The following is a 27,711-nucleotide window of genomic DNA, read 5'->3' on the forward strand; positions in this document are numbered from 1 at the left end:
TGCATATGAATCAAGTTTTTCTCTATATTTAGTTAAATTTTCATTTACTACCTTTGAAAACGTTCAACCAACATCTCCCCAAATAAATGTATCTTTGTACTCCCAAAAGTAGCTTTGGTCCAGAACCCAAAACCCTTTGAACAAAACTTATGCTTTCAAAAACATATTATTAGATTTTCAAATTTTGTCATACCCCAAGAACCAGAAAATGATAATTTGTCCTTTTCTTTTACACAAATTTAGGTCTTTGTGTACTCTCCCATTGAACCGTATTAAATGACAAGTTTTGCTTAAAACAAAATGATGGATAACTTATTAAAATCCACAGTCAACGTCGCACGTACCTCATTTTCATACGAAACTGATTTCAAAATACTTTAAATAATGATCTAAATATATCATTTTGAAAATGTTACTTTAAAAAGAAAGAATTTCAATTTTAATGTAAAAAGCTTCTATCATCCCTCTAGCAATGCAATAGAGTGTTGCATTCGCACATACAATGAAAAGGGAAAAAAATATGGAATTTTCAATTTTGATAATTATTCCCACTTAAAAATAGATGTCTCAAAGCTATTGTATATGTTTATCCTAACATCATTCGAAGTGTTTACCTTACAATCAGAGCCCGCTCTTGGCGATGGATTTATAATTTTTTGTGTATTGTTTTAAAGGTTCATTTAATCTGTAAAAATAATAAAGAAAAATCATACTAAGTAAATTGAATTTACTTATTAAAAACAAAAAAATAAAAAATCTATATTTTTACTATTAGTTTTGAGATACTTTTTTATTTGTCTCAAATCTTAGAATTCGAATTAAAAAAAATATGAAAAAGAAAAAATATAAAAAATATTTGGGAGAATTGCCAAGTGTGACTCAAAACTTGGAGTCAAACCCAAAACAATACCCCAACTTGGGTCAAAGGCAAAAGTAACCTAAAAAGCTATTGAAAATACAACTATCCCCTTGTGACCAAACAAAAAACGGAATTTTTTTTACGTTTCTACCCCTCGCAAGTCGTCTGTTTAGACGACTTGAAAATAAGTCGTCCAGACGACTTAACTGAAAGTCGTCTGGACAGTTAGTCTTAAACATAATTTAAAAATTTTGTAAAAAATATTTTGATAAGTGAAAAATGGGAATTATGTAATTAACATATGTCTTAGGAGGTATAAATTAAGATATAACAAATTTCAATTGTTTTCAGCATAGATGAGTGAAAGTAGTGAGTCATGATATTCTTAAGTTTATGTTTCATCAACATATGTTGTAGTATTGTATGTGTTCTTAGGGTTAGATTTTGGAAAGCATTAAAACCGTTTTTGAAAATTTTTAAAATTACTTATGCGTGTTCATTTCTGTGTATAGTAAACACTATTTAAGTATAATTTGATTTTATAACGTGGTTAGTTAGTTAATCTAGTCATTTTAGTTTAGGGGTTCATTTTAGGGTCTAGGACGACTTAATATTTTGTCGTCTGAAAACAGACGACTAAATATTAAGTCGTCTGTTGTACATTATCAGCCAGAATAAGTCGTCTAAACCGGACCAAACCTTAAAGTTTACCAATGTACTTTTAAAGCTAACCGGATTATTTACCCAATATATAAGGTGATTTTTTTTTTTTTTCATTTTTCGCGAAATTCAGAAACCCTAACAGTTCTCTCTCAAAGGCGATTTCGAATTCCCACGATTTCCGAACAAACCATCGTTCTCAACGTCGGCTATCTATCTCACTTCATTCTCACCGTTGTCGCCGCAGCTTCTTCTAACCCTAGCGCCGCCGATTCCTCTAAACCCTAGCGCCGCCGATTCCTCTAAACCCTAGCGCCGCCGCTTCCACTATTTCCGAACAAACCGTCGCCCTCGCCACCGTGGTCACCAACATTCTCACCGTTTCACGTTTATTTTTTCAGATCTATAACCGCAATGACGAGTACTCCAACTCCTTCTGCGACTGGAAGACTTGTAAGTAATTTAAGTCGTCTGGAAAGTCTTCCAACTGGACGACTTAGTAGATGACTTAAATATAAGTCATCCATTTGGAAGACTTTCCAGACGACTTAATTATAAGTTGTCTACTAAGTTGTCTGGACTTATATTGTTGTCTTTGATTATTTTGCAGACAAAAAGGATGGATATTCCAGAACTCCCCCGTAGGTTATACACATCAGGGGAAGAGCCAGAAGCCCACAATAGCATTTCGTATCATACGGATAACAGCAAGTTGCATACTGCTCTTAGGAAAGCTCTTACTGATGACGAATTTGAAGAGCTCAAGGAGTCGAGTTTGGGAGTTTTCATCAAGTTCAAGGAGCAGGGATTTGGTTGGGCTTCAAGGCTGGTTCACTACATGCTCAGTTTCAAGCTGGACATTAAGAAGAAGTATGAGATGTGGTCTCTCGTTGGTCCAGAACCTTTGAGGTTTTCACTGTTAGAGTTTGAAAACCTCACTGGTCTAAACTGCGAGTACATCGAGGACCTTGAGACACCAAAATGTGACGTTACCCCAGAGATGGTTTCTTTCTGGGGGATGCTGGGAGTTCATCTGGAAGCTGGGCCAACTACTGATCAAGATAAACAGCTTACCCCTCTTGCCAAAGAAACCGGGGGTAGAAACAAACAGGCTACCCCTCTTGCCAAAGAAACCGGGGGTAGAAACAAACAGGCTACCTCTCATGCCAATGAAACCGTGGTTAGTAACCAGCCTCCTCCTCATCAAACCAAACAGCAGCCTCCTCCTCCTCAAAAGAAACAGCAGCAGCCTCCTCCTCCTCAAAAGAAACAGCCTCCTCCTCAAAAGAAACAGCCTCCTCAAATCAAAGAGGTTAGTATCAAATCCAGGGTTAACTAGTTGTCCAGACGACTGTAAAAGTTGTCTGGACGACTAGTTGACCCTGGACGACTTAAACGTAAGTTGTCTGGACGACTAGTTGACCACAGAAGACTTAATTTTAAGTCGTCCAGGGTCAACTAGTCGTCCAGACAACTTTTATTTAAGTCGTCCAGAGTTAACTTGTGTGCAACTTTTATTGCAGAGATGGTTGCCGGAGGATACAGCAACCGAGGCGAACTCGGTAAATAAGACCTCCAAAGAGATTGTTGCTGTCACTTCCACCGATCACCAACCGAGCCTCGCTTCCACCGATCAACAACCGAGCCTCGCTTCCACCGAGCCAAGCGATCCAGTTTCAGAACCGAGCCTGGTTGTATTGGACAAGCGTGCAAAGAGTAAACGAGCGAAGAAACCTGCTCCCACTGTGAGATCTCCTTATACGGCAGAGAAAAAAAAAGATAAAGTGGCAGCCTATAATTCATTTCCGCCAGTAAACAAAGATAAGTTGAAGAAACTCGCTGATTGGTTGAAAACTGATCCGTAAGTGATTGCTTTACCCATAATAGCTTGATTTAGTCGTCGAAAACTGATTGCTTTTTTGTTTGCAGTCATTATTTAACTAAGACCGAGGACAAACCACATACATCACCAACAAGGTGGTACCACTTCCTCCGGACAGCCAGAGGATGGCTGGAAGACTGCGTAAGTCTTCTGCACACGATTTAAGTCGTCTACAAAGTCGTCCAAGTAGACTACTTTCCAGACGACTTAAAGATAAATCGTCTGGAAAGTCGTCTACTTGGACGACCACGTAGACGACTTATATTTAAGTCGTCTGGTAACTTCTAACTTGTTATATTTAATATGCAGCATATAGATGCTTGGATTAATGTGCTAAGGCAGAGGTATCAGGAGAACCCACAAGCTTTCAGGAGCGAGCGAATGTGCTTCCTGGATCACAACTTTTCCCAGTCTTGGAGAGAGCAGTATCAGCTCTTCAAAACATCGGAACCTGATCACAAAGGTTTAGGAAGAGTTCTACCTGGTGGGGCGTCGTATTTTTATGACGGATCAATACCTTCATTTTGCCAATCAAACAAGAAGTGGGGGGAGGACATTGATGATATCTATGCGCCAGTGAACTTGGACGACAAGCATTGGGTTGCTATTTGGATATCGATCCCTAAGAGGCACATAGTCGTCTGGGACAGCATACCTTCATCTAGTGTACCAGACGCATGGGATGCGATAATGGAGCCTTTTCTCCAGATGGTCCCTTATCTGCTTGTTGAGTGCGCAGCCACCGACGAAATACGGGTCAAATACGGGTTGGAGCCATACACATATGAGAGACCGCTGAAAGGTGTACCCACGGCCAACAATGGTGATTGTGGCGTGTACGCTGTAAAGTACATTGAATGTCATGCTCTTGGTGTCTCCTTTGACCCTAAAGACTTTGCTAGGTGCAACGCGAAGAAAATGAGGGATAATATGGCGGTGGATATATGGAAGGAGCTTGTTGATCAGCATCTGAAAGAAAATGTGGATGGTGATAAGTTCGTGGGCATGTATGATTGTATTTGAACTTGTCTTTGTATTTGAACATGATTTTTTAACAAGCGAAGTATTTGTATTTCAGCTTGTCTTTGTATAGATTTGTAAATATATAAGTTGTCTGGAAGAAATAAGTCGTCTGGAAGGTTTTCCAACTGGACGACTTAAAAATAAGTCGTCTAGAAGGTTTGGACGACTTATTATAAGTCGTCTGGAAGGTTTTCCAACTGGACGACTTACAAATAAGTCGTCTAGAAGGTTTGGACGACTTGAAGGGATAGTAGAAGGTAGTCTAAAAATAAAATACACTTGAAGGGATAGTAGAAGGTCGTCTAAAAATAAAATACACTGGACGACTTAGTAGAAGGTCGTCTAAAAATAAAATACACTGGACGACTAAAAATTTAGTCGTCTGGACGGGTAATCAAGACTGGACGACTTAAATTTAGGTCGTCTGGACAACTAGTCAACTGGTTGTGTACATTGTGGTTTCGTATGGCCAGTTTCCTTGCAGTTTGAGCATCTCCGTGCCCTGTGTTTCTTCCTGGGTTTGTGTCCTCTCATCCTAGATAGCTCCAACCAAGATTGCCATCTTGATTTCTTCGGTCTCCCCCGACCACGCTTTAGTTCTGGAGGAAAGCATTCTCGTTCCTCAATATGTTGTGACACGATAGGATATATATTCTCTGAGTATCCTGCATACAGATAATTCTTTGAGTACAGTGGACATACAAGTGTGGAGATATGCAAACCAGCATGTATTCCAGCAGCTATAGCATGAGAGCAAGGTATTTTCTCCACTCCATAGACACCACAATCACACTTTGCATGTTCCAAATCAACCACACAGTCCATTTTGCCACCTTTGACAAAGAAATGCCATCCATCAATTGGTTCGACCGTCATCGTACCCGCTATCTCTTCTCGAACAGCAAGCAAGTATTCAACACCCCCGCTATGTTCAGTTGTGAGACTCAAAGCATCTTGTCTCCTTTTCCAATACCATTTTCCTAACTTCTGCCTTATGAACTCCAGCAGGAACGTAATCGGAAATCCTCTTGCTCGCTTCAGTGCGGAATTAATAGATTCAGCAATGTTGCTTGTTTTTATGTTGAACCTGTTCCCCTTACAATAAACCCTTGACCATAGCCTGACGTCGGCTTTCTCCAAATACGTTGCAAGTTCCGGGTTTGCACTCCGTATCTCAGCCATGTACCGGTCAAAATCGTAAACCGTGTGAGCATAAGCAGCCCCTTTCACCAAGTACATGAGATGTTTCCCTTTAAACTTTTTGACAATGTTATCTTGAAGGTGATAATAACATATTCCTCGGGTTGCCCAAGGAAACACCTTATCACACGCACTTTTAATGGCCTTGTGCCGGTCGGAGACTATCACCAGAGGCTTGTCATGAGATATACAACTAGCCAATTTTGTGAAAAACCATTCCCAAGAAGGTATATCTTCCTCATCCACGATCCCAAAAGCCAATGGGAATATCTGAAAATTGCCATCTTGTGCGGCTGCAACTAACATAGTTCCTCCATACTTTCCACTTAGGTGAGTTCCATCCACCACAATGACCCTTCTCTGATACTTAAAACCTTTGATAGAAGCTCCAAAAGAGAGAAATAGATACTTAAATCTTTTCATAGAATCAAGTTCTATCGCCGTGATAGAATCAGGATTTGCAATGGAGATTTGCTCGAGATATGATGCCAGACGCGAATACCCTTCTTCTGCTGATCCTCTCACCAATCTTTGTGCATATAACAGTGCTCTGTATGAAGTGGTGTAATCAAGCGCCATGCCAAACATGTTCCTCATTGCATCAGTGATATGCTGCGGAGTTATCCCATCAATGATTCCAACACGATCAATGAAAAGACTACCTACATACTTCGGAGTACAGTGTCTCCGCTGAGCGATTCGGTCTCCCGCTGAGCATAAATGTTTTTCCACATACTTTGTTACCCAAAACGTGTTTGTCCCATGTTTGACACTCGCTCTGACCTTCCATCCACAATAGCTAACCGGACATGTTGCCACAACGAGAGTTTTCGTTGATTTGTATAATCTGAAAGAAAACTTACCCCTCACTGCTGCCAACCGCAGCTCTGAAAGCAGTGCACCCTTGCTAACAAGACTCTGGTTGACATAGATACTGGTACCATTCGATTTTCCTCTTTCAATAGCATTTGTCTTAGCATATGTCTTTTGGATTTCTTCAAAACAAATATTATCATCATCTTCCTCGTCCTCATCTGGAACCTTTCCATAAAGACTGTAATCCCCACCATTCTGATCCGTTTCACCAACAATAGAATTATCAGCATCCTCCTCCCCATTTTCCTCCTCCCCATCTTCTTCCCATTCACCAGTTTCATCATTATCACCAACATCTTCTTCCCATTCACCAGCTTCATCATTATCACCAACATCTTTTTCCCATTCACCAGCTTCATCAATATCCCTTTTCTCTGAAACCGTTTCGACCTTGCTGCGGCTTGATACACAAAGACATACTCTATGGGTTTTGAGTATCTCTAGCAAGTTTCGAACTTGTCTATCACTTGTAACATGAATGGGAAGACTGCCTGGAGCCATCATCATTTCTGCTGGTAATGAGTAGCTAATCTCCACACTCACTGTTCTCATGTCCAGGTTATAATCTTCTTGAGCCATTGCAACAAGTTCAGCATGTGTTGAATCTTCATTCAATAAAAACAATCTTGCTCCTTTGAGATCATCAACCACAAAATCCCAACGGAAATCTCTCAACAACCATTCTCCATACACTGCATGTAACTGAAAAATCATCTGCAAATATTCAAAATAAAACACATTAGTAAACATAGAGAAAATGAAGAAGTTCAATAAACATTGCCGCAGACGACTTAGCATTAAGTCGTCCAGAAGACTTAAAGGTAAGTCGTCTAAAGAGGTCACTTTTGCAATTGAAAATTAAAAGGGACGACTTAATTCTAAGTCGTCCGGCTTTGTTTGTTAAAAAAAAAACTTCAGACGACTTATATATAAGTCGTCTACGAGAAACGGGCTAGTTTTGCATTTGACCGAATCGTGTCAGATCTTTGACTATTTCTGGACGACTTATAATTCAGTCGTCTCTGGGAAAGTTAAAATTTCAATATTTTATGAAAACTTGACGACTTACGTGTAAGTCGTCCTAGGTTAGTTTTGTAATTGAAAAATAAAACTTGAAATTTAACTTTCTCCAGACGACTTAGATGAAAGTCGTCCAGCTAAACGACTTAATTTAAGGTCGTCCGGGATAAGCAAGGTTTGACCAGAAAATTGGGAAAAATTCTGGACGACTTTGCTTTCCCCGGACGACTTTAAATTAAGTCTTCTGGAGGGACGACTTTATATTAAGTCGTCTGGTTAAAGTTAAATTATGAAGTTTTATTTTTCAATTACAAAACTAACCTAGGACGACTTACACGTAAGTCGTCAAGTTTTCATAAAATATTGAAATTTTAACTTTCCCAGAGACGACTGAATTATAAGTCGTCCAGAAATAGTCAAAGATCTGACACGATTCGGTCAAATGCAAAACTAGCCCGTTTCTCGTAGACGACGTATATATAAGTCGTCTGGAGTGTTTTTTTTTAACAAACAAAGCTGGACGACTTAATTTAAGTCGTCCGTTTGACCAGAAGACTCATCAGTAAGTCTTCTACATACAGATGACTTACTAGTAAGTCTTCTACGCGAACAGATCTTGAAAAAAAATTCAAATTCGTACCTTAAACTAGGTGAGATGACTTCGTTTGCACACAGGGTCTTCTCCAACCACCCAGAACCTCAAACGAAAGCAACCGTAAGTCAAAACGAAAGAAATATGGCTCTGTCAACCATAGCCCATATTTTGAATCAAAAGCTTGAGTTTTTTGGATGAATATAGAGAGAAAGTGAAAGAAATGTTGTTTTTAGTTCATAACAATTGAAACAGAGAGAGTGTAAAGAGATTTACGTGCATTAAAGGGCATTAAAAGCTCCAAACAGTTCATACAAGGTTGTTGCCACTATTCATTGCAGTGGCAATATTGTAAATACTTGAAGAAGATGAGGTTGAGACAGTAAAGAAGCCATTTTCGAAAAGAAAAAAAAAAAAATGTTAATGGCATTTTCGTAGATAAAATGCAGGTGTGGGGTTAAAATCTCAAAAAAAAAAGGAGTCAAAAGAAAAGGTTAGTTTTCTGTTTGACTCCAAGTTTTGAGTCACTTTTGCAAAAAGCCCAAAATATTTATAAAAAAGTTTATATTTCGTGTTTCGTCTAGGGTTATTATATTAGTTAAGACTACAGTGCTTACGATTTCACAGGAGTAAAAAACGAACTTTCATTTACGAATTTCAACCTCAATTTCATGGAATGAAAAACTATGTCAAAAATATATTTGTATGTCAAAGCGCAATGTGGCACTGAGAAAAGAATACAACCGTCAGTGGTAGATACGTTAATAAAGACAACACTTAAGGGTAATTATCGATCCAGCCGGAATAAGAGTGTCGTCGAAGGTCAAGAAAGCTCGCAGACCCAGATGGCTCTCTTATTTTGAATAGACGAAAACACCCTTGCACAGTCTCACTCGCAGGGGTATAACCGTCTTATCGACAGTCTTAATTACAATTCAAAATTTCAAGTCGTTACAATTGGAGTCGTTACAAAAACCGGAGCGTCCTCCTCGCTTCATCACAGTGCCAATACGATGTCGTTTCGTATGGGAAATTAAAATAAATCTGTTTTTTTTCTTTTGTCCGGTAAAACAAAATTTGTGCCGTTTTCTTCTTCTTCTTCTTCTTCTTCTTAGAGATTTCTGTAGAAAATTAGGGCTTTGTCTGCTCAGTTCCGTCAGGTTTTCGCAGAAAATTAGGACTTTTCTGCGCATTGTTTACATTTAGATATGGAAATGGAGCCAATGGTGTTTGAGGTTGATCTGGAGTACGAGTTTGATGCAGCTCGGTGGTTCGATTTCACTCGGGAGGAGTCACCGGCGGAGTCTCAGTCCGCCGAGTTCTGGTTTCATTCTGCTCCCTCCTACACCCCCTCTCGTGAGTTATATCTTCATCACATCACTTTCCTTTGCAATGCTGAATGAAACAATGTGATCAGATCACACTTATGTTTAGGATTATTCTGTTTCTACGTTTAGGAGTTTGCAGCTATCTACTCATGGTTTGTTTTTGGTATTTTGTATTTTTTCAGCTTTCGTGACAAAATTGTTGCTTGGAGAGGAGATTCCTGGTGATATGACCGAGGCTGCCTCCACGAAACCAGAGGATGAAGACTTTACTGTCCATGGTGGTGAGAAGGATGGAGGTATCTATCACCATCCATATTTGAATAAGTTAAAATGATGTCTGCTTTATCTACCACTAGATACGTTTATACATCCTTAAAAATACGGCTTTCTTTTTTTGGCTTCAGGAAATGGAATGCGTTTTGGGGCATTTTCATCCCAACAAGCTCATAACTCGAAGAAATTTCCAAACCAACCCATATACATAGGTGATCACTTTCTTCTTCTTTTTTTTTTTTTTTTTTTTGGCTATAATACTTCAATTATTGTTTTTGCTTTATACAAATATACACTATGGCTCTTTAGTTGTCTTGAAAAATTAGTTATCGGTTCCTTTTTCTTTTGTATTTACTTTTTTTGTTTGTTTGTGGGTCTCTCGCTTTTTACCAGGGCCAACGGTTAGCAATCACAACCACCCTGATAAACCAAACTTCCGAGCTAAATCAAGCATCAGACCTACTCCAAGGAGCTCTACGTTAATGAGACCCACTGCTAGTCAGTTAGCTAAACAAAATAATGCCAGGTGACGTCTGTTGGAAGCATGTTTAAATCTTTCTACTTTTCTTTTCTCAGCTTATATGTGAATTCTTTTTCTTGTATAGTAAATTCCATATGCAAGTGGACCAAGTTCATGACAAAGGCTTATGTGGGACCCAAGTTCAAGCGGCCAAAAGACAGAAACTTGACGGGGGTCTTCTCCGCAAGGTAGAGTTATTTATCACTCTGAAAACAGTGTATAGTTGGTTCCCTTTTGACAGTGCACTATGTTTATCTGAAATTAGTGGCAACTAAGGTCGTTTTATCCTGTTTCAGGTTGCTGATACAAAGCCTGAGATGACTTTTGTTCACAAGATACCCAAGAAGGTTTGCTTACTATTGCTTCTTTACTCTTTAATCTTACGTAAGTCTAAACAAGTGTCTGTATATGGAATATTCATTTTTTTCCTGGTGAATATGTAGCTCTTACTTAAAAACTAAATCATTTAAGTATTGCAGGATATAACTCTTGATAGAAATTCACAATATACCAGGACAAAGATTACTGTCCCACAGGAGCCTGATTTTGCTACATCGCAGAGGGCACACAGGATACGGTCAGACCCCAACTATTTGCTGAAAATGAGTTGTTACAGTAAAGGTCTCATGTTCACAATGATTTTTTTGCTAATGATTATTTCAGCCGCAAGAATGATGAGAACTTAGAACAGGACTCAACTACCATATATAGATTCAAAGCACGTCCATTCAACCGAAAGGTTTGTATCTGCTACTAAGAACTGTATACTGGAAATGATTTCATTGTCCTGGCCCAACTCAAGCTTGTCTATGATCTCTAGATATTTGATGCTCCTTCATTGCCCATCCGGAAAAAGAGTACTCCAAAACCAACAGAGTTCCAAGTACGTATTAGAAATGAATTCGTACCAGCTGATATCTTTCCACACAATAATCTGGTTTAAGACTTAGGATTACATTTATTGAGTTTCCTTAACAGGAATTCCATTTGAAGACTTCAGAAAGGGCTATGCAACATTCTTCAGCAGTAACAACAAGGTCAAGTCAGAGAAATGATGCGTATAAGGTAGCAACACTGTTACTTTATATTAGTTTTATTGCCTGCCCTGTGATCTTAACGAGTTCATCTCTTAAAAGTGAAATTTCTTTTTAACAGGGATCAGACAAAACTAATATAACTGATGCACTTGACGGTATTAACAGGGAAAGTAGGAGGTATGGACCTATAAAATTACATAGAAAATTGAGAAGGATTGCTTGATTTCTCCACTTCAACTTGTGTTTGAGGTGTATATAAACCCAAAAAGTTTAATTACTCTTGCAGACCAAGCGCTATGGATATATCTAAGCATGATGTCTCAGAAGGAAAACACGTTTTTAAATCTCGTACTCTGAACAAGAAGGTATCCTTTCTTGAGTCTCATCCGCCTGCATTATAAATATAGGTTTTCACACCTAATATAGGTTTTCACCCCTGTGAAACAGATACTTTCAAGCAGAGGAGACATGGGCCTCTTCAAAAATAGCAAGCGAGAAACAACATTTCCTTTGGTATGATAGTCTTAACAATTATTCTTTGCATTTGATCATCTGTAAATGGAGTTTCCTGATGAGGATGCAAACTGTTTTTGGAATGCAACGCAGGAGTTTAGTTTTCATTCAGAAAAGAGAGTTCAACCAGATTTACCGACAGACCTTTTCAGCAAGGTACATCTCATGGTTTAACGTATGATTTGTCTTATCCAGATTACTTTCATAGTTTCTTGACCCGGTTTTATTAACATACAGCTCTCCATCAAACCCGAGATCAAGCAAAATAGTGGATCCCGCACAAGATTTCCTCAAGCAAAGGTACAGCTTGTGAACCTCAATTTCACTTGACTATTTTTTTTCTTTCCATTTTCCAAGTCTAATCATTGAGTTTTACTTTATTCTTGGTACAAGGGCTTCAAGGAAAACAGAGTGTACTCTTTCCAAGCAGGGAATGAGGTAAGCTCTAAACTTGTTGAAAACAAAAGCAGCTTGCAACCACTTACAATCTGGTCATAGCGGAATAGTTCCTGAAACAAATCAACAATGGACCGCCAGTAGGTAAGCTAATAAAGTCAATCATGCAACCACTATCTTTCGTTACATAGTCGTGTGGTGGATTCATTGTCATGGGCTTATATATCATGCTACAACAGGTGTTTATATTGCTTTTCTAATTTGGCAGGAGCTTAGGCATTCGCTGATGGTGTATAGAAACAGCTTTTGTAGCATATGGAATCATCATCAAAAACTCCTTTTTACAGTTAGTAGCATAAGAAAAGAAAAGATATGAAAAAACAGAATGTAAATCAGAAAATATTCTCAAGCTCTTAATACAACATGTGGTTCATATATCTTCATGTGTTACTCGTTTTTACTAACATATATATCAGTGACACATTCTGTAGACATATGTCTTCACATCTTCAATAAGACTGACACAGGATTAAGACACAAACACACAAAAGAAAAGAGAGACTTGAACACATAGTTTAACATATATATAGACTCAAACTTAATCGTCTTTTTTCTCAGGCACCAACTCCTCTTGTTCGTTTTTTCTAAACAACTTATGCTCAATATGTTGAGAAAATGTCCTTGGAGGAAACTTAGCCGGAGTCTCAGCACTCACCATCTCCGGCAACGGCTTAAGAACGATCTTATCCTTGGGTGGCTCACAAAACACAGCCCAAGAGATCCTAACCTTCTCCTTATTCACCAAACCACGGTGCAGTATACTCTTAAACTTGCCATTACTAAGAATCTCCAACGTATCGCCAATGTGCATCACAATGGAATCAGGAACACATTTTGCAATAACCCATTTGCCCTCGTAGAAAAGCTGCAGACCAGGAACCATGTTGTGTAGAATGAAGGTCAAAGCGCTTACATCGGTGTGAGCTTCCACGCCAAGTGCTAGCTCAGGCTGAGGGCATTTCGGGTAATAGTTTATCTTCTTTTGTAGAAGAAGCTCTTCTAAACCACCAACTTCTTTCTCTAGACGGTCAGGCTCTAAGCCTAGACCGATAGAGAGAGCTTTGAAAACCTTTGTTGCTAGCAAACGAAGACACTTAGCGTACTCACTCGTGGCTTCTCTACAATTATCAACAAAAAAAGTTAAATAACCAAAACAAAGAATTGGTTTTGTGACTTTGTCTTAACCAAAAGCAATCAAAACTTACACATAATCACTTGGTGTCTTGGGCCAAAGTGAGAGATCTCTCTTGTCTTCAGGATAAACAAGATGGAAGAAGTAGTCTTCCCACTCTAGCTGTCCACTCGCGTTGTTAGCTAATTTACTTCCATACCCTTGGATCTTACCGGTGGCTTGATCGTTTGCATACTTCTCCTTCTCCTCCACGGGCAAACCGAAGAACTCTTCTCCTGCTTTCTTCACACGCTCCATCAGGTCAACCGGTACGCCGTGGTTGATCAGATGCATCACTCCCCAGTCCATAGCAGCCTTCTTGAGCTCCTCTGTGCATTTCTCACGGAGCGTTTCGTCTTCGGACTCGATGTTTTGTAAGTCGATGGTGGGGACTTGAGGGCCGTCTTCTTTCTTCTCTTCTTGGAAAACGTCGTTGATGCTCTCCAGCTCTTCTTTTGGACGGATGTATTCTTTTGGGATCGATTTGATTCCGCTCTTTGCTAAATTCTCGACTCTTTCCACTTCAACCATCTTCGTTTTGGCTGGTTTTTAAAGATGAAAACAGAGTACTTACTTTCTGTTTTAGATTTGTTGCCAGTAAATGAAATGTGCAAAGGCTTTCTTATAGCAAAATATATCTCCTTTTATTTTATTTTTATTAAAAAGAAGAAGAATTAGTTGTTGTATTAAGAAGTGTAGAGCTACCGGTTGTTAGTGGATTGTGTGAAGAAGGTTGGGTAAGTGTAAGTGAGTGACACACTTCATGGTCAACAGAAGATGATAGTTTGGTTTGACTGATGGTTTCACCATCCTTATAAAGATCTAACGGTCAAAAAGTTTGTTTTCTGAAAAAGGGGAGTTGCCGAGTCCTTGTTTGGTATGGGCTATGAAGCTCATTTAAATAGGCCCAATATAATAAACCAATCACTATCGACGATGATGTTCGATTCGGTAAAATCGAACCGAACCGATTTGAACCCCAGCATCACATTAGGTGGCGTTTCTTCTGCGTCCGTGTGCACGTGCCTAAATCGTGTCTCCACGTGTCGACTATTTATGTCTTCATCAGTATAAGTGTGTACATACATTTTTTTTTTTTTTTTTTTTGGTGACAATTTTAAAACCAGTTAATTACTAAAACATTTTGACTGGTTTTATTATCAGCCAGATCTTCTTTACATTTTTTGAAAATAAAAACAAAAATATATCATATTGTTCTCTTTAAAATTTTATTTATTAACTCATTTCTTAATCTGTTTAGATCTGAAAATACATAACTATTAGAAAAAATTATTAGTAATATAAATATTAATACGGGATTGTATTTATTATAGTTCCTAGCATAAAATTATGTCTATAAGCTAGTAAATTCGGTGTTTATAATTTATAAAGGGTGGATATTAATGCTGACGTGGAAGATCTCTTTCTCACTGATGAGAAGGGAAAAAAATATCAGAGATCTCATAAGAATTCATCTCCACACCTCTCTTATCTCTTCTTCCCTCCAAATTTAAAATTTTAATAAAAAATTAAAAAATAATCAGAACAAACCTGAAGCTCACAGTAACTCAATACTCATCTTCAACCATAGGTTCATCTTGACAAAACTTCCCCGGAAAACAGAGGAAATCTCTTTTCTTTCTCCCAAGGAAAATGGGTAGCAAGATGTTGTTCAGTTTGACAAGCCCCCGTCTTTTCTCCGCCGTGTCTCGCAAACCCACCGCTTCTCTCTCTTCTCCATCTCCGAGGACTCAGTGGGCTCAGCTCAGCCCTGCAAGGTCGATCTCCTTGAGAAAAAAATTCTTCTTGTTGCCTGCAAAAGCCACCACAGAGCAATCAGGTCTTCATCCTATCTCTCTGTTTCAAACTCGTTATAATTAACCTTTTAAATTTCTGAGTTTTTAAGTCGTTTGGTCTTCGTTAAAGGTCAAGCTGGAGGAGAAGACGTTGATAGCAATATCATGCCCTATTGCAGCATCAACAAGGCTGAAAAGAAATCAATTGGTGAAATGGAACAAGAGTTTCTCCAAGCCTTGCAAGTATATACATAAACCCATCAACCATCCTCTTTTTTTTTATACAAGTAACAAATCTTCATGAAGAGCTTGAGCATTGTTACTTTCTTTCTTGTAGTCTTTCTATTATGATGGCAAGGCGACTATGTCGAATGAGGAGTTTGATAACCTTAAAGAGGAGTTGATGTGGGAAGGAAGCAGTGTTGTGATGCTAAGTACAGTAGTAATCAACTATATAGTCATATCTTTTGTTTTGGTTTCTTAGGCAGAAAGTCATTGGTTTTATGAAAACGCAGGTTCTGATGAACAACGGTTCTTGGAAGCTTCAATGGCTTATGTTTCTGGTAATCCAATCCTCAATGATGAAGAATTTGATAAGCTGAAGCTGAAACTAAAGGTTCCATTCCCTTTATGCTCCACTCAAGATAGATATATTATTTCTACTAAGCTTCAGTTTTATGAATGTTTATGCTTCTATAGATCGATGGTAGCGAGATTGTGTGTGAGGGTCCAAGATGCAGTCTCCGTAGTAAAAAGGTAAAGATAACATAAACATTCATATGCTTAGTGTTATATACTATATATAAAGATATATATATATATATATATATATATTTACAGTCTTGTTAATTTTCTTTAATACAGGTGTATAGTGATCTTGCAGTAGACTATTTCAAAATGCTCTTGCTAAATGTCCCAGCAACCGTTGTTGCTCTCGGACTGTGAGTCTCTCTTACTAATACTCTTCTTCACTTTCGAAAATTCAGATCATTACAACCCTCCAGGTTCTGTCTTTGCTAACATGTTTCTCTTTTTTTGGACTGTATACTTTCAGGTTTTTCTTCCTGGACGACATTACAGGTTTTGAGATCACATACATCTTGGAGCTTTCAGAACCATACAGTTTCATATTCACTTGGTTCGCTGCCGTTCCTTTGATTGTATATCTGGCTCTAACAATCACCAAACTGATCATCAAAGACTTCTTGATCTTGAAGGTAAAAAAGACCATGACTCTCAAGGTTTGCATAAGAAAGAGTCCTTGACGAATGTTCTTGTCTCTTTATGTTTTTGTTTGGCAGGGTCCTTGTCCGAATTGTGGAACGGAGAATACCTCCTTCTTTGGAACAATTCTGTCAATCTCCAGCGGTGGCAAAACCAACACTGTAAAATGCACAAAGTAAGATAATAGCGTTAGACCTTTGCTTAAAGAGTTTTCACATATAGCAAAGTATCTGAATCTTTGATCAATCTTGCGTGGTGATAGCTGTGGAACCGCGATGGAGTATGACTCGGGTTCTCGGTTGATCACATTGCCGGAAGGAAGCCAAGCTTGAACTCTGTGAGGTACAGTACACACCTTCATATATACTAGTTCTACTTAGTTACTTTAAATTCACATGCAACTATGAGATAGTAAATTTTTTATATGTTCTGTTACAACAAGATGAAGATGGAAAAAAGAAGAATGGGTTTTGTCAGAGGCAAAATATAGATTTGATGCTGTATACTTAAAGATCTTGCATGTTCTTTCACATGTTTTCTGATATATACGTAAGTATTGTGTAAGCAATAAGGGAAATATTTTATGAATATTTCTTCACCATACCTTTCATAGCTAATATGATAGTTAATTCAAACTGATATAAAGCCATTACAAAACAAAATTTTAGTTTGGTTTTATTTATTCTGTGTGAACCAAATTTTAACATATTAAATTATAGTTAGGTTTTAATTTGTTCTTACTTTAAAACTTACAACATGAGTAAAATAACTGAACTGAAAAGTCCTATTATTTTGTAAGGTTTTGATTTCAAATCCAACTTAAAAATGATTATATAAGAAAAAAGTTGCACATGATGTATGTGATCCACCTTCAAAATGTAAGGTACATTTTACTTTCTACCGCTGTTGTTTTTCTTGCGATAAAAATTTGAGAGTTTAGCTTAGCAACAAAAAAAATTGAGAGTTTTTACTTTGTTCTTTCTACTTGCTCTACAATAAACAAGAACAATGACAAAAAAACATATTACAAACAGTTTAGTCCGATCTTGCAGATCATAACATCTGCTTTAGATAAAAATGTTTGCAGGTTCACCCTATATTCAAACCACCGGAGCGTGAAACGAGACACAGGATCGATCATAAACATGTTCATGCGTAAATGATATTCCGTGTTTTTAACGGTTTTAAACTCGTTTTGGAGCAATTAAATGGTCGGTTTTAATTAATTTTTTGGTCTATTTGATGCGTTTTGGTGTTCTTAAGTGTAATATGCAGGTTACTAGATAGCTTGAAAGAAAAGAACGCATTCGGGATTTATTCAGAAGCAAGATGGACCGAACAATGGACGAATGAAGCATTGATCGCACAGAGCACGAGATCGACCGATCCGGGCTACTTGGATCGACCGATCCCAGGCTTTCATACACGAGATCGACCGATCCGAGCCATGTGGATCGACCGATCTCAGGCGCTACGGGCTCCACACGCACAAACGAGCTTTTCACTCCTTTTTACCCACTCCCCTCAATAATTCACAAAAGAACTCGACTTTGGAGACTCACAAAAGACCAGGGGCGACCAAGGAGGAGATTTACAAGTTCTAGAGAGAGATTTGAGTGTTTTGTACTTGTTTTGGTGTGATTTGTGAAGATTTGTAAAGGAGTTCATCTCAAAACCATTTGGAGAAGATCTTCTGAACCTTTACTCTGTTTTAATACAATCTTATCATGTTTTCTTCATCAAAATCGTTTTGTTCTTGCTTAGTTATGTGTGAGTAGTCATCTAGTTGGGTTTAGGGGTTCTCATAGGGGATTTCTTGATGTTTTGATTCATAAAACGTGTGTAGACTAAGGGATTACGTTTTGGTTCTTCATCTAATGGGTTTCTTACTGCTTGAACTGAATTGATCACTTAGTTCATGATTTCAGATTGTTTGATGCACCGAAAGTGATTGTTTGAACTTCCGAAAATACTTTAGATGAGCAAAGTGTCCTTAACCCTCGGAAGTTGATGTTATTGCGCTTTGTGAACATATTGAACCTGTTCTTAATGCTTGTTTAGAAATTGAAACTCAGCGGAAGTTAGTGTGGAGATTTCTATAACATAGAGAATTAGCGCTACGGAAGTAGGTTAATTCTAATATCGTGTTTGAGTTCTAGACGGTTCTTAATATATCCCTGTGTCTGCCATTAATTGTATCTTGATTAAAAAGAAATCCCTGAGAATTCCCAATGCCCAACGTTTGTTTTAAAATAGTTTTCAAATCGTTTAAATCATCTTTTTACATGCTTGTTTATGCTTTGTGACACTAGAGAAAATTAAATAAAAACCATCAAAAATATATCTTGATTCGCTGTAGCTATTAACTTGTCTGCAACTCTACGTGTGATCATCGGTCCCTGTGGATTCGATCCCGTATTACTACTGCGTACTTTACTGTGCACTTGCAGTTAGATAATCGGGTTAAAACTCGAGACATCAAGTTTTTGGCGCCGTTGCCGGGGACCATTTGGTCACCCTAGAGTTAATGATCAGTTTAAGACTATAGCATTTTCTTTATTTTGTCTAATGTTTCTGTCTTTCTCTTTCTGTTTGTGTTTTCAGGTGAATGAGCGGATTTCATACTAGAAGCAAAGGATCATCGAATTTAATACCTTTGGAGTTAGAGCTCGGCCGCCTAGAGAGACAAGTGAAAAAGAAAAGACTTGAGTCCGCTGAAGAGGTTGAAATGGCTGAACACCAAGAAGACCAATTTCAGGACAACCCGCAAAATCCAATTCCTGTAAATGAACGAGAAGGCAACAATGCTGGTGATAATCAGCAGGCTGGTGTAGCTGCAAGACAACAGGCTGGAGACTATGGCATGCCTAGGATGACGCTTGCACATTATGATACACCAGATGCATTCTATGCCGATCGTTCTGGGATTCGCCCACCTCCCATTGAGAGAAGAGACTTTGAGATCAAGACTGGTCTCATTAATTTGGTGGAGAAAAATCCGTTTCATGGAAACCCGTCTGAGGACCCGATGTATCACTTGGAGCATTTTGAGCGAGTCTGTGACACCAGCAGACATAATGGAGTTCCTCAAGGCGCTTTGAAATGCAGGTTGTTCCCGTTTTCCTTAGCTGATAAAGCTATCAGATGGTTAAAGTCCATCCCTCCAGGATCTCTTACTACATGGGAAGAGACAAGAGCTGCTTTTCTACAGCATTTCTTCACCAAGTCAAGGTCCACATATCTGAGAAGCAGAATTGGAAGCTTTCAGCAGCTTGATTCAGAAAGCTTTCATGAGGCTTGGGAGCGTTTCAAGGAGTACACACAGGACTGCCCTCACCATGGCTACACTGATGTGAGTTTGCTGAACATTTTCTATAATGGAGTTCATGAAGAGAGTCAAGATGCCATGGACACAGCAAGTAATGGTGATTTCATGACCAAGACTGTTGAAGAAGCTTACACCTTGCTGAACAACCTGTCATCCAGCAAAGCAAACCGCAAGTCAAGGTTTGACACCAGCCAGAAGGGTGTTGGTTATGAATCCAAGAAGATAGATGAGCTGAATGCCAAGATTGAGATGCTTCTCAAGAGAGATCAGAAATCTGTGAAATTTGTGGAGGAGCAAGGCTATCGTTCCTCACAAGAAACTGTTGGTGATGATTCAGATGATATGCAAGCTGATGTGAACTACATTGGTGGTCAAGGAAACTACAACAGAGCTACAATCAGAACCTTGGATGGAATCAAAATCAGCAAAATAATCTGTCTTACCGGAGCAACAATGTGGAGAATCCACAACATCAGTCCTACCCTCAGGCAGGAAACAGGCAGAACCAGAATCAAAACCAGAGTGTGTTCAACCAAGGATTTCAGAACAGAAATCAATATCAGGGGAACAACTCGGGCAACTCAGGATTTCAGCAAAGGCAGCAGTACAACAACTATCAGAATCAAGGAAATGCCTCTTCGTCACAGCCTTCTCAGGATAACGAAATTAAGAAGATGCTGCAAATGGTGCTAGAAGGTCAGAAGAATAGCACTGCAGAGATAAACACCAAGGTGGATAACATGTATGGAGAGCTTAATGGGAAGTTCGAAGCTTTGAACACCCATTTGAAAGTTTTGGAAAAGCAAGTTGCTCAAACCGCCTCCAGCAGCAGAACAGCACCTGGATTTCTACCAGGGAAGTCAGAGACGAATCCCAAGGAGTTTGTGAATGCTATAACACTTAGGAGTGGAAAAACGATTGAGGAATCGAAAGAGAAAGAGATCGACCGATCTCAAGAACAGATCGACCGATCCAAGGGGAAGGAGATCGACCGATCCGGTCCATCTGGATCGACCGATCCCGTGTCGACGAAGCCAAATTCCTCTGAACCTGAAGAGGTGTATGTGGCGCCTCCTGCTTATGTTCCTAAGGCTCCATACCCATCCAGACCAAGGCAGAAGATCAAAGAACGTGAGTACGAGAAGCTAAAGAACCTTGTTGGGGAGTTACATGTGAGATTGCCATTTGTTGAAGCGGTGAAGATGGTACCTTCTCTTAAAAGGTACATGAAGGAGATTCTTACCGATAAGATGAGCCTAGAGCGGGGTGTGTTGATGCTCAATGAGGAGTGTAGCGCAGTTCTACAAAATGTCATGCCTAAAAAGCGTGAAGATCCCGGAGCATTTGTTCTACCATGCCGCATTGGATCACTTACTTTTGAGAAGAGTCTCTGCGATCTGGGTTCAGGAGTGAGCCTAATGCCTTTCTCTGTCTCTGAGAGGCTAGGCATGACGAACTACAAACCTACAAGGATCTCCTTGGTCCTTGCTGACCGATCAGTGCGAAGACCAGTCGGTGTACTAGAGAACATCCCTGTTGGTGTTGGAAAGGGATACGTGCTTACCGATTTTGTAGTTCTGGAGCTGGAAGAGGAACCTAAAGATCCTCTCATTTTGGGCAGACCGTTTTTAGCTACTGCTGGAGCCATGATTGATGTACAGAATGGGCATATAGACTTACGTCTAGGAGACATGGCGATGAGATACAATGTGGAGAAGGTGCTGAAAAATCCGACTATTGATGGACAGACTTTCTGGGTTGATACATTGACTGAACTGGTGGAGGAAATGGATGAAGAGTTGCACACTGATGATCCTCTACAAGTCGCATTGACCCAAAGGGAGAGTGAGTTCGGGTTCATGAACCAAGAAGTGGTTGGATTTTCTGAGATTTTGGATTCAGCCTCACCGATTGAGAAGCATGTCGCCTATGTCAGCCTTGAAGACTCAGGCACCGATAAAACCGTCAAACCGTCATCCTCCCAACCAGATTGGAGTGAGGAGAATGCTCCAAAGGTGGAACTTAAAGCCCTCCCAGCTGGGCTGAGGTATGCATTCTTGGGACCGAATTCCACATATCCTGTTATTATTTGTGCTAACCTGAATAATGTGGAGACCGCTTTGCTTCTTTCAAAATTGCGAAAGTATAGAAAAGCATTGGGGTACTCTTTGGATGATATTACAGGTATTTCTCCAGATCTTTGCATGCACAAGATTCACTTGGAGGATGAGTCAAAGACGTCCATAGAGCACCAGCGAAGACTGAATCCCAAACTGATGGAAGTTGTGAAAAAGGAGATTCTAAAGCTGTTGAGTGCAGGGGTGATCTACCCAATTTCAGACAGCACTTGGGTGAGCCCGGTTCATGTGGTTCCTAAGAAGGGTGGCATCACTGTCATCACAAATGAGAAGGATGAGCTGATTCCTACCAGAACAGTCACAGGGCATAGGATGTGCATTGACTACAGGAAGCTAAACTCAGCCACAAGGAAGGACCACTTCCCACTTCCTTTCATTGACCAGATGCTGGAAAGACTAGCCAACCACCCCTACTACTGTTTTCTCGATGGCTACTCCGGGTTCTTTCAGATACCCATTCATCCAGACGACCAAGAGAAGACAACATTCACCTGCCCATACGGTACTTTTGCCTACAGGAGAATGCCCTTCGGATTGTGCAATGCTCCTGCAACTTTCCAGAGATGCATGATGTCGATCTTTACTGATCTTATTGAGGACATTATGGAGGTTTTTATGGACGATTTCTCAGTCTACGGTTCTTCATTTAGCGACTGCCTTGCTAATCTGTGCAAGGTGCTGGAAAGATGTGAGGAGAAGAACTTGGTGTTAAATTGGGAGAAGTGTCATTTCATGGTGAAAGATGGCATTGTTTTGGGTCACAGGATATCAGAGCAGGGTATCGAGGTTGACAAAGCAAAGATTGAAGTTATGACCAGCCTACAGCCTCCCAGGACAGTGAGGGATATTCGGAGTTTTCTGGGACATGCCGGTTTCTACAGGAGGTTTATCAAAGACTTCTCTATGATAGCGAGGCCACTCACCCGTCTGCTGTGCAAAGAAGCGAAGTTTGTTTTTGATGCTGACTGCCTCGCTGCGTTTCAGATTCTCAAGAAGTCTCTAGTCAGTGCTCCCATTGTGCAGCCACCAGATTGGGACTTGCCATTTGAAATAATGTGTGACGCAAGTGATTACGCGATTGGAGCTGTTTTGGGGCAGAGAAAAGACAAGAAACTCCATGTGATCTATTATGCCAGCCGAACGCTTGATGATGCTCAAATCAAGTATGCTACCACTGAGAAGGAGTTGCTGGCAGTAGTTTATGCTTTCGAGAAGTTCAGGTCCTATTTGGTGGGCTCGAAAGTAATTGTGCACACAGATCATGCAGCCTTGAAGTACCTGATGACGAAAAAAGATGCTAAACCGAGACTCTTAAGGTGGATCTTACTCCTACAGGAGTTTGATATTGAGATCAGAGACAAGAGAGGAGCAGAAAATGGAGTGGCAGATCATCTTTCCCGAATGAGAGTGGAAGCTGAAACACCACTGGATGATACATTACCCGAGGAGAATGTCTATGTGATCACCTTGCTGGAGGATGAGTATTTGGATCAGGCTGATTGCTGTGCCATGAGACAAATTCAGGATGATCTCCCATGGTTTGCAGACTTTGCAAACTACCTATGTGCTGGAATTGAACCACCGAACCTGAAGGGATATGAGAGGAAGAAGTTCATGAGAGATGTGAACCACTATTACTGGGATGATCCCTTCCTCTACAAGAGATGCTCAGATGGTTTATTCAGGAGATGCGTTCTGGAGAATGAGATGCAAGGGATTCTTTTCCACTGCCACAGCTCAGAATACGCAGGCCATTTTGCAACATTCAAGACGGTTTCTAAGGTCCTGCAGGCTGGTTACTGGTGGCCTACACTTTTCAGAGACGCCCATGAGTTTGTCTCAAAGTGTGATGCATGTCAGCGGAAGGGTAACATCAGTAAGAGAAATGAGATGCCCCAAAATTTCATCCTTGAAGTTGAAGTTTTTGATGTATGGGGAATTGATTTTATGGGCCCTTTCCCATCTTCTTATGGAAATGAGTACATCTTGGTTGCGGTTGATTATGTCTCCAAGTGGGTGGAAGCAGTAGCCAGCAAGACAAATGACTCTAGTGTTGTCAAGAAAATGTTCAAGACAGTCATTTTTCCAAGATTCGGGATCCCGAGAGTGGTTATTAGTGATGGAGGCTCTCACTTCATCAACAAGACGTTCGATAAACTGCTGAAGAAACATGGAGTAAAGCATAAGGTAGCTACACCTTATCATCCTCAGACAAGTGGGCAGGTTGAAATATCGAACCGAGAAATCAAGGGGATTTTGGAGAAGGCTGTAGGCAAAACAAGGAAAGACTGGGCTGTGAAGCTTGATGACGCCTTATGGGCGTATAGAACCGCCTACAAGACTCCCTTGGGCACCACTCCTTTTAATCTGGTCTATGGAAAGTCTTGTCACCTACCTGTGGAATTGGAGTACAGTGGTTTTTGGGCAACGAAGTTGATGAACTTCGACATTAAAACCGCAGCAGAAAGGAGGATGGTTCAGTTGAACGAGCTGGACGAGATTCGGTTGAACGCCTATGAGAACACCAAAATCTACAAGGAAAGAACTAAGGCATGGCATGACAGAAAGATAATCCCGAGAGACTTCGCTGCTGGAGACAAAGTCCTTCTGTTCAACTCTAGACTCAAGCTATTTCCTGGAAAGCTTAAGTCTCGTTGGTCCGGACCTTTCACCATCACAGAGGTTAGACCTTATGGAGCTGTTGTCTTGGAAGACAATGGGAGGAAATTCACCGTCAATGGGCAGAGGCTAAAACCTTACTTCACAGATGCAAAACCCGAAGAAGGAACCAATATTCCTTTATCGGAACCTGATCTCGCCTAAGGACAACAAAATAGTCAGGCTCGCGACTTTAAACAAGCGCTGAGTGGGAGGCAACCCACATGGTTTGATTTTCTTTCTCTTTTGTGATTATGTTTTCTTGTGTAAATTGATTTTTGGTTGTGTTTTTAGATGATTTTCAGGCATGTATCACGATCAGGCAGAGATCGATCGATCCGAGGCCTATGGATCGGTCGATCTAAGGCGCTCACGACACCGCTGCTGGACCTGAGGCAGCGGAGGACTCTGATGATGATGGAGCCTTGGAGAGGCGCTCCAAGAGGCGTACTGACCGCAACGCCTGATCGGTAATCTCTCTTGGAATTATTTTCACACCGAGACGGTGTGAAGTAAGTCTGGGGGAGGATGCTACTTATGTACCATATTGCTTTTATTTCTTTTATTTTCTTAGTTTATCGGATTTGCTTGTGTTTTAAAAAACTCTCTCTACGTATCTTTCTCAGACCCTGTGATGATTATTAGACTATTTCCTTGTGTGTTGTGCATTACATTTCATATTGGCCATTTTTCAGGACTGTTGGCGCAGACAAACCGAGGAACCACTTGACCAAACAACCTCTCCTTAAATCTTTTATCAAGTCTCGGTGAATTGTAATCGACTCAACTATTTTTGACCATTAATGAATTTAATTTCTTTTGACCAGGAATCAACATCAGGAAACGGTATACCATATACACATTCAGGATTTTCTTTACCACATTCTACCACTTTTTAATAATCCTGAATGGCCAGACTCATCAATAGTTTGGTACCACACCTACACCTTACCCTTTTATTTCATCTCCATGCATTCTTACACACTGATTATATGTGCATACATGTGCAAAAACAATGGAGAGATTAGGGTAGACATGGTTCATCCGACTGCTTAGGTAGGATCGGAACATTTAGGTGGTTAGACACGGACCTGTGTGTCTAGAGGTGTAAATGGAAAATTGGGTGTTGTAAGTGTGTGATTGCATCGCAGTGTATATATTCGATTTCGGTTTGTATATGTTTTCACCAAAAAAAAAAAAAAAAAAAAAAAAAAAAAAAAAAAAAAGATATGATTCGATCGATTACCACAAAACATTTGCAAGTAATCGGTTCAAAAAAAAAAAAAAAAAAAAAAAAAAAAAAAAAAAAAAAAGATATTATTCAGTATATTTGATTTAGACATTTTATTTTTATTTTGTGTACCAGAGATGATGCGTTGTTTAAATTTGGGGTTAGAGTTTGAGATTTGTTGGGTTTTGATCATTTGAAACTTGAGCAGTTCGAAAACGTGGTTATCAATATACTCGGTTTCTCCAGCGATTTTGCATAATGTTTTGCATTTTTTTTGTTATCGCCGATACCCACAAACACTTGAGCCTCACCTAATTAAACACTAAAACAGCCTCCCAAACACCGAGCCCGTTATACCTGATGGAGATATCTTTGGTGGAAAGGTCACGCCCTTTTTAATGAATGTAAAGAGTTGATTACTTGAAACTGAGACTTGCAGGTCTGAAATATGGAAAGGTTTGCGCGGTCTTGGTGGGGATTTGGAATGAATGCCTTGACAGTCTCTGATTTAAGTGGTTAGCGAAATCACAAGGTAAGGTCTACTGAGGGTTAGTGAGCTCCCAAATTTTAATCCTCTTTACTTGAGGACAAGCAAAGATTCAAGTCTGGGGGAGTTGATATTCCGTGTTTTTAACGGTTTTAAACTCGTTTTGGAGCAATTAAATGGTCGGTTTTAATTAATTTTTTGGTCTATTTGATGCGTTTTGGTGTTCTTAAGTGTAATATGCAGGTTACTAGATAGCTTGAAAGAAAAGAACGCATTCGGGATTTATTCAGAAGCAAGATGGACCGAACAATGGACGAATGAAGTATTGATCGCACAGAGCACGAGATCGACCGATCCGGGCTACTTGGATCGACCGATCCCAGGCTTTCATACACGAGATCGACCGATCCGAGCCATGTGGATCGACCGATCTCAGGCGCTACGGGCTCCACACGCACAAACGAGCTTTTCACTCCTTTTTACCCACTCCCCTCAATAATTCACAAAAGAACTCGACTTTGGAGACTCACAAAAGACCAGGGGCGACCAAGGAGGAGATTTACAAGTTCTAGAGAGAAGATTTGAGTGTTTTGTACTTGTTTTGGTGTGATTTGTGAAGATTTGTAAAGGAGTTCATCTCAAAACCATTTGGAGAAGATCTTCTGAACCTTTACTCTGTTTTAATACAATCTTATCATGTTTTCTTCATCAAAATCGTTTTGTTCTTGTTTAGTTATGTGTGAGTAGTCATCTAGTTGGGTTTAGGGGTTCTCATAGGGGATTTCTTGATGTTTTGATTCATAAAACGTGTGTAGACTAAGGGATTACGTTTTGGTTCTTCATCTAATGGGTTTCTTACTGCTTGAACTGAATTGATCACTTAGTTCATGATTTCAGATTGTTTGATGCACCGAAAGTGATTGTTTGAACTTCCGAAAATACTTTAGATGAGCAAAGTGTCCTTAACCCTCGGAAGTTGATGTTATTGCGCTTTGTGAACATATTGAACCTGTTCTTAATGCTTGTTTAGAAATTGAAACTCAGCGGAAGTTAGTGTGGAGATTTCTATAACATAGAGAATTAGCGCTACGGAAGTAGGTTAATTCTAATATCGTGTTTGAGTTCTAGACAGTTCTTAATATATCCCTGTGTCTGCCATTAATTGTATCTTGATTAAAAAGAAATCCCTGAGAATTTCCAATGCCCAACGTTTGTTTTAAAATAGTTTTCAATTCGTTTAAATCATCTTTTTACATGCTTGTTTATGCTTTGTGACACTAGAGAAAATTAAACAAAAACCATCAAAAATATATCTTGATTCGCTGTAGCTATTAACTTGTCTGCAACTCTACGTGTGATCATCGGTCCCTGTGGATTCGATCCCGTATTACTACTGCATACTTTACTGTGCACTTGCAGTTAGATAATCGGGTTAAAAC

At 39.7% G+C, this 27,711-nt stretch overlaps 3 protein-coding genes and 1 non-coding gene across 5 annotated transcripts; 2 read left to right on the top strand and 2 right to left on the bottom strand.

Moving 5' to 3' along the window:
* The first annotated feature begins 9,026 nt into the window (after positions 1-9,026).
* LOC106440475 (protein TPX2-like) lies at positions 9,027-12,535 on the top strand. The gene is made up of 17 exons (XM_013882158.3): positions 9,027-9,468; positions 9,623-9,736; positions 9,845-9,925; positions 10,107-10,239; positions 10,319-10,421; positions 10,530-10,580; positions 10,713-10,810; positions 10,897-10,972; positions 11,054-11,116; positions 11,212-11,298; positions 11,389-11,447; positions 11,557-11,635; positions 11,718-11,783; positions 11,877-11,939; positions 12,021-12,083; positions 12,177-12,323; positions 12,448-12,535. The coding sequence occupies exons 1-16, from the start codon at positions 9,321-9,323 to the stop codon at positions 12,279-12,281; spliced, it is 1,389 nt and encodes a 462-aa protein (XP_013737612.1). The 5' UTR covers positions 9,027-9,320; the 3' UTR covers positions 12,282-12,323; positions 12,448-12,535.
* A 32-nt stretch (positions 12,536-12,567) lies between these two features.
* On the bottom strand, positions 12,568-14,118 carry LOC106440474 (leucoanthocyanidin dioxygenase). Its single transcript, XM_048763038.1, has 2 exons — positions 13,445-14,118; positions 12,568-13,357 (listed from the first exon to the last, which is right to left on the bottom strand). The coding sequence occupies exons 1-2, from the start codon at positions 13,939-13,941 to the stop codon at positions 12,778-12,780; spliced, it is 1,077 nt and encodes a 358-aa protein (XP_048618995.1). The 5' UTR covers positions 13,942-14,118; the 3' UTR covers positions 12,568-12,777.
* Positions 14,119-14,844: 726 nt separating this feature from the next.
* LOC106440472 (PGR5-like protein 1A, chloroplastic) lies at positions 14,845-17,069 on the top strand. Of its 2 annotated transcripts, none has more exons than XM_013882153.3 (10): positions 14,845-15,250; positions 15,337-15,449; positions 15,544-15,640; positions 15,722-15,822; positions 15,906-15,962; positions 16,071-16,147; positions 16,261-16,423; positions 16,508-16,605; positions 16,693-16,772; positions 16,873-17,069. In XM_013882153.3, exons 1-9 carry the CDS (start codon positions 15,064-15,066, stop codon positions 16,760-16,762), a joined length of 963 nt encoding a protein of 320 aa, XP_013737607.2. In that variant the 5' UTR covers positions 14,845-15,063; the 3' UTR covers positions 16,763-16,772; positions 16,873-17,069. The 2 variants fall into 2 exon arrangements, with proteins under 2 accessions (XP_013737607.2, XP_013737608.2); XM_013882154.3 differs by having other exon boundaries at positions 16,879-17,069.
* Positions 17,070-19,668: 2,599 nt separating this feature from the next.
* LOC125590883 lies at positions 19,669-19,775 on the bottom strand. The gene has a single exon (XR_007326885.1). It is a non-coding gene; the product is annotated as a small nucleolar RNA R71 (small nucleolar RNA).
* Positions 19,776-27,711: the final 7,936 nt, after the last annotated feature.

The sequence above is a fragment of the Brassica napus genome, chromosome C7, assembly GCF_020379485.1.
Source record: "Brassica napus cultivar Da-Ae chromosome C7, Da-Ae, whole genome shotgun sequence".
In the NCBI taxonomy this organism is placed as follows: Eukaryota; Viridiplantae; Streptophyta; class Magnoliopsida; order Brassicales; family Brassicaceae; genus Brassica; species Brassica napus.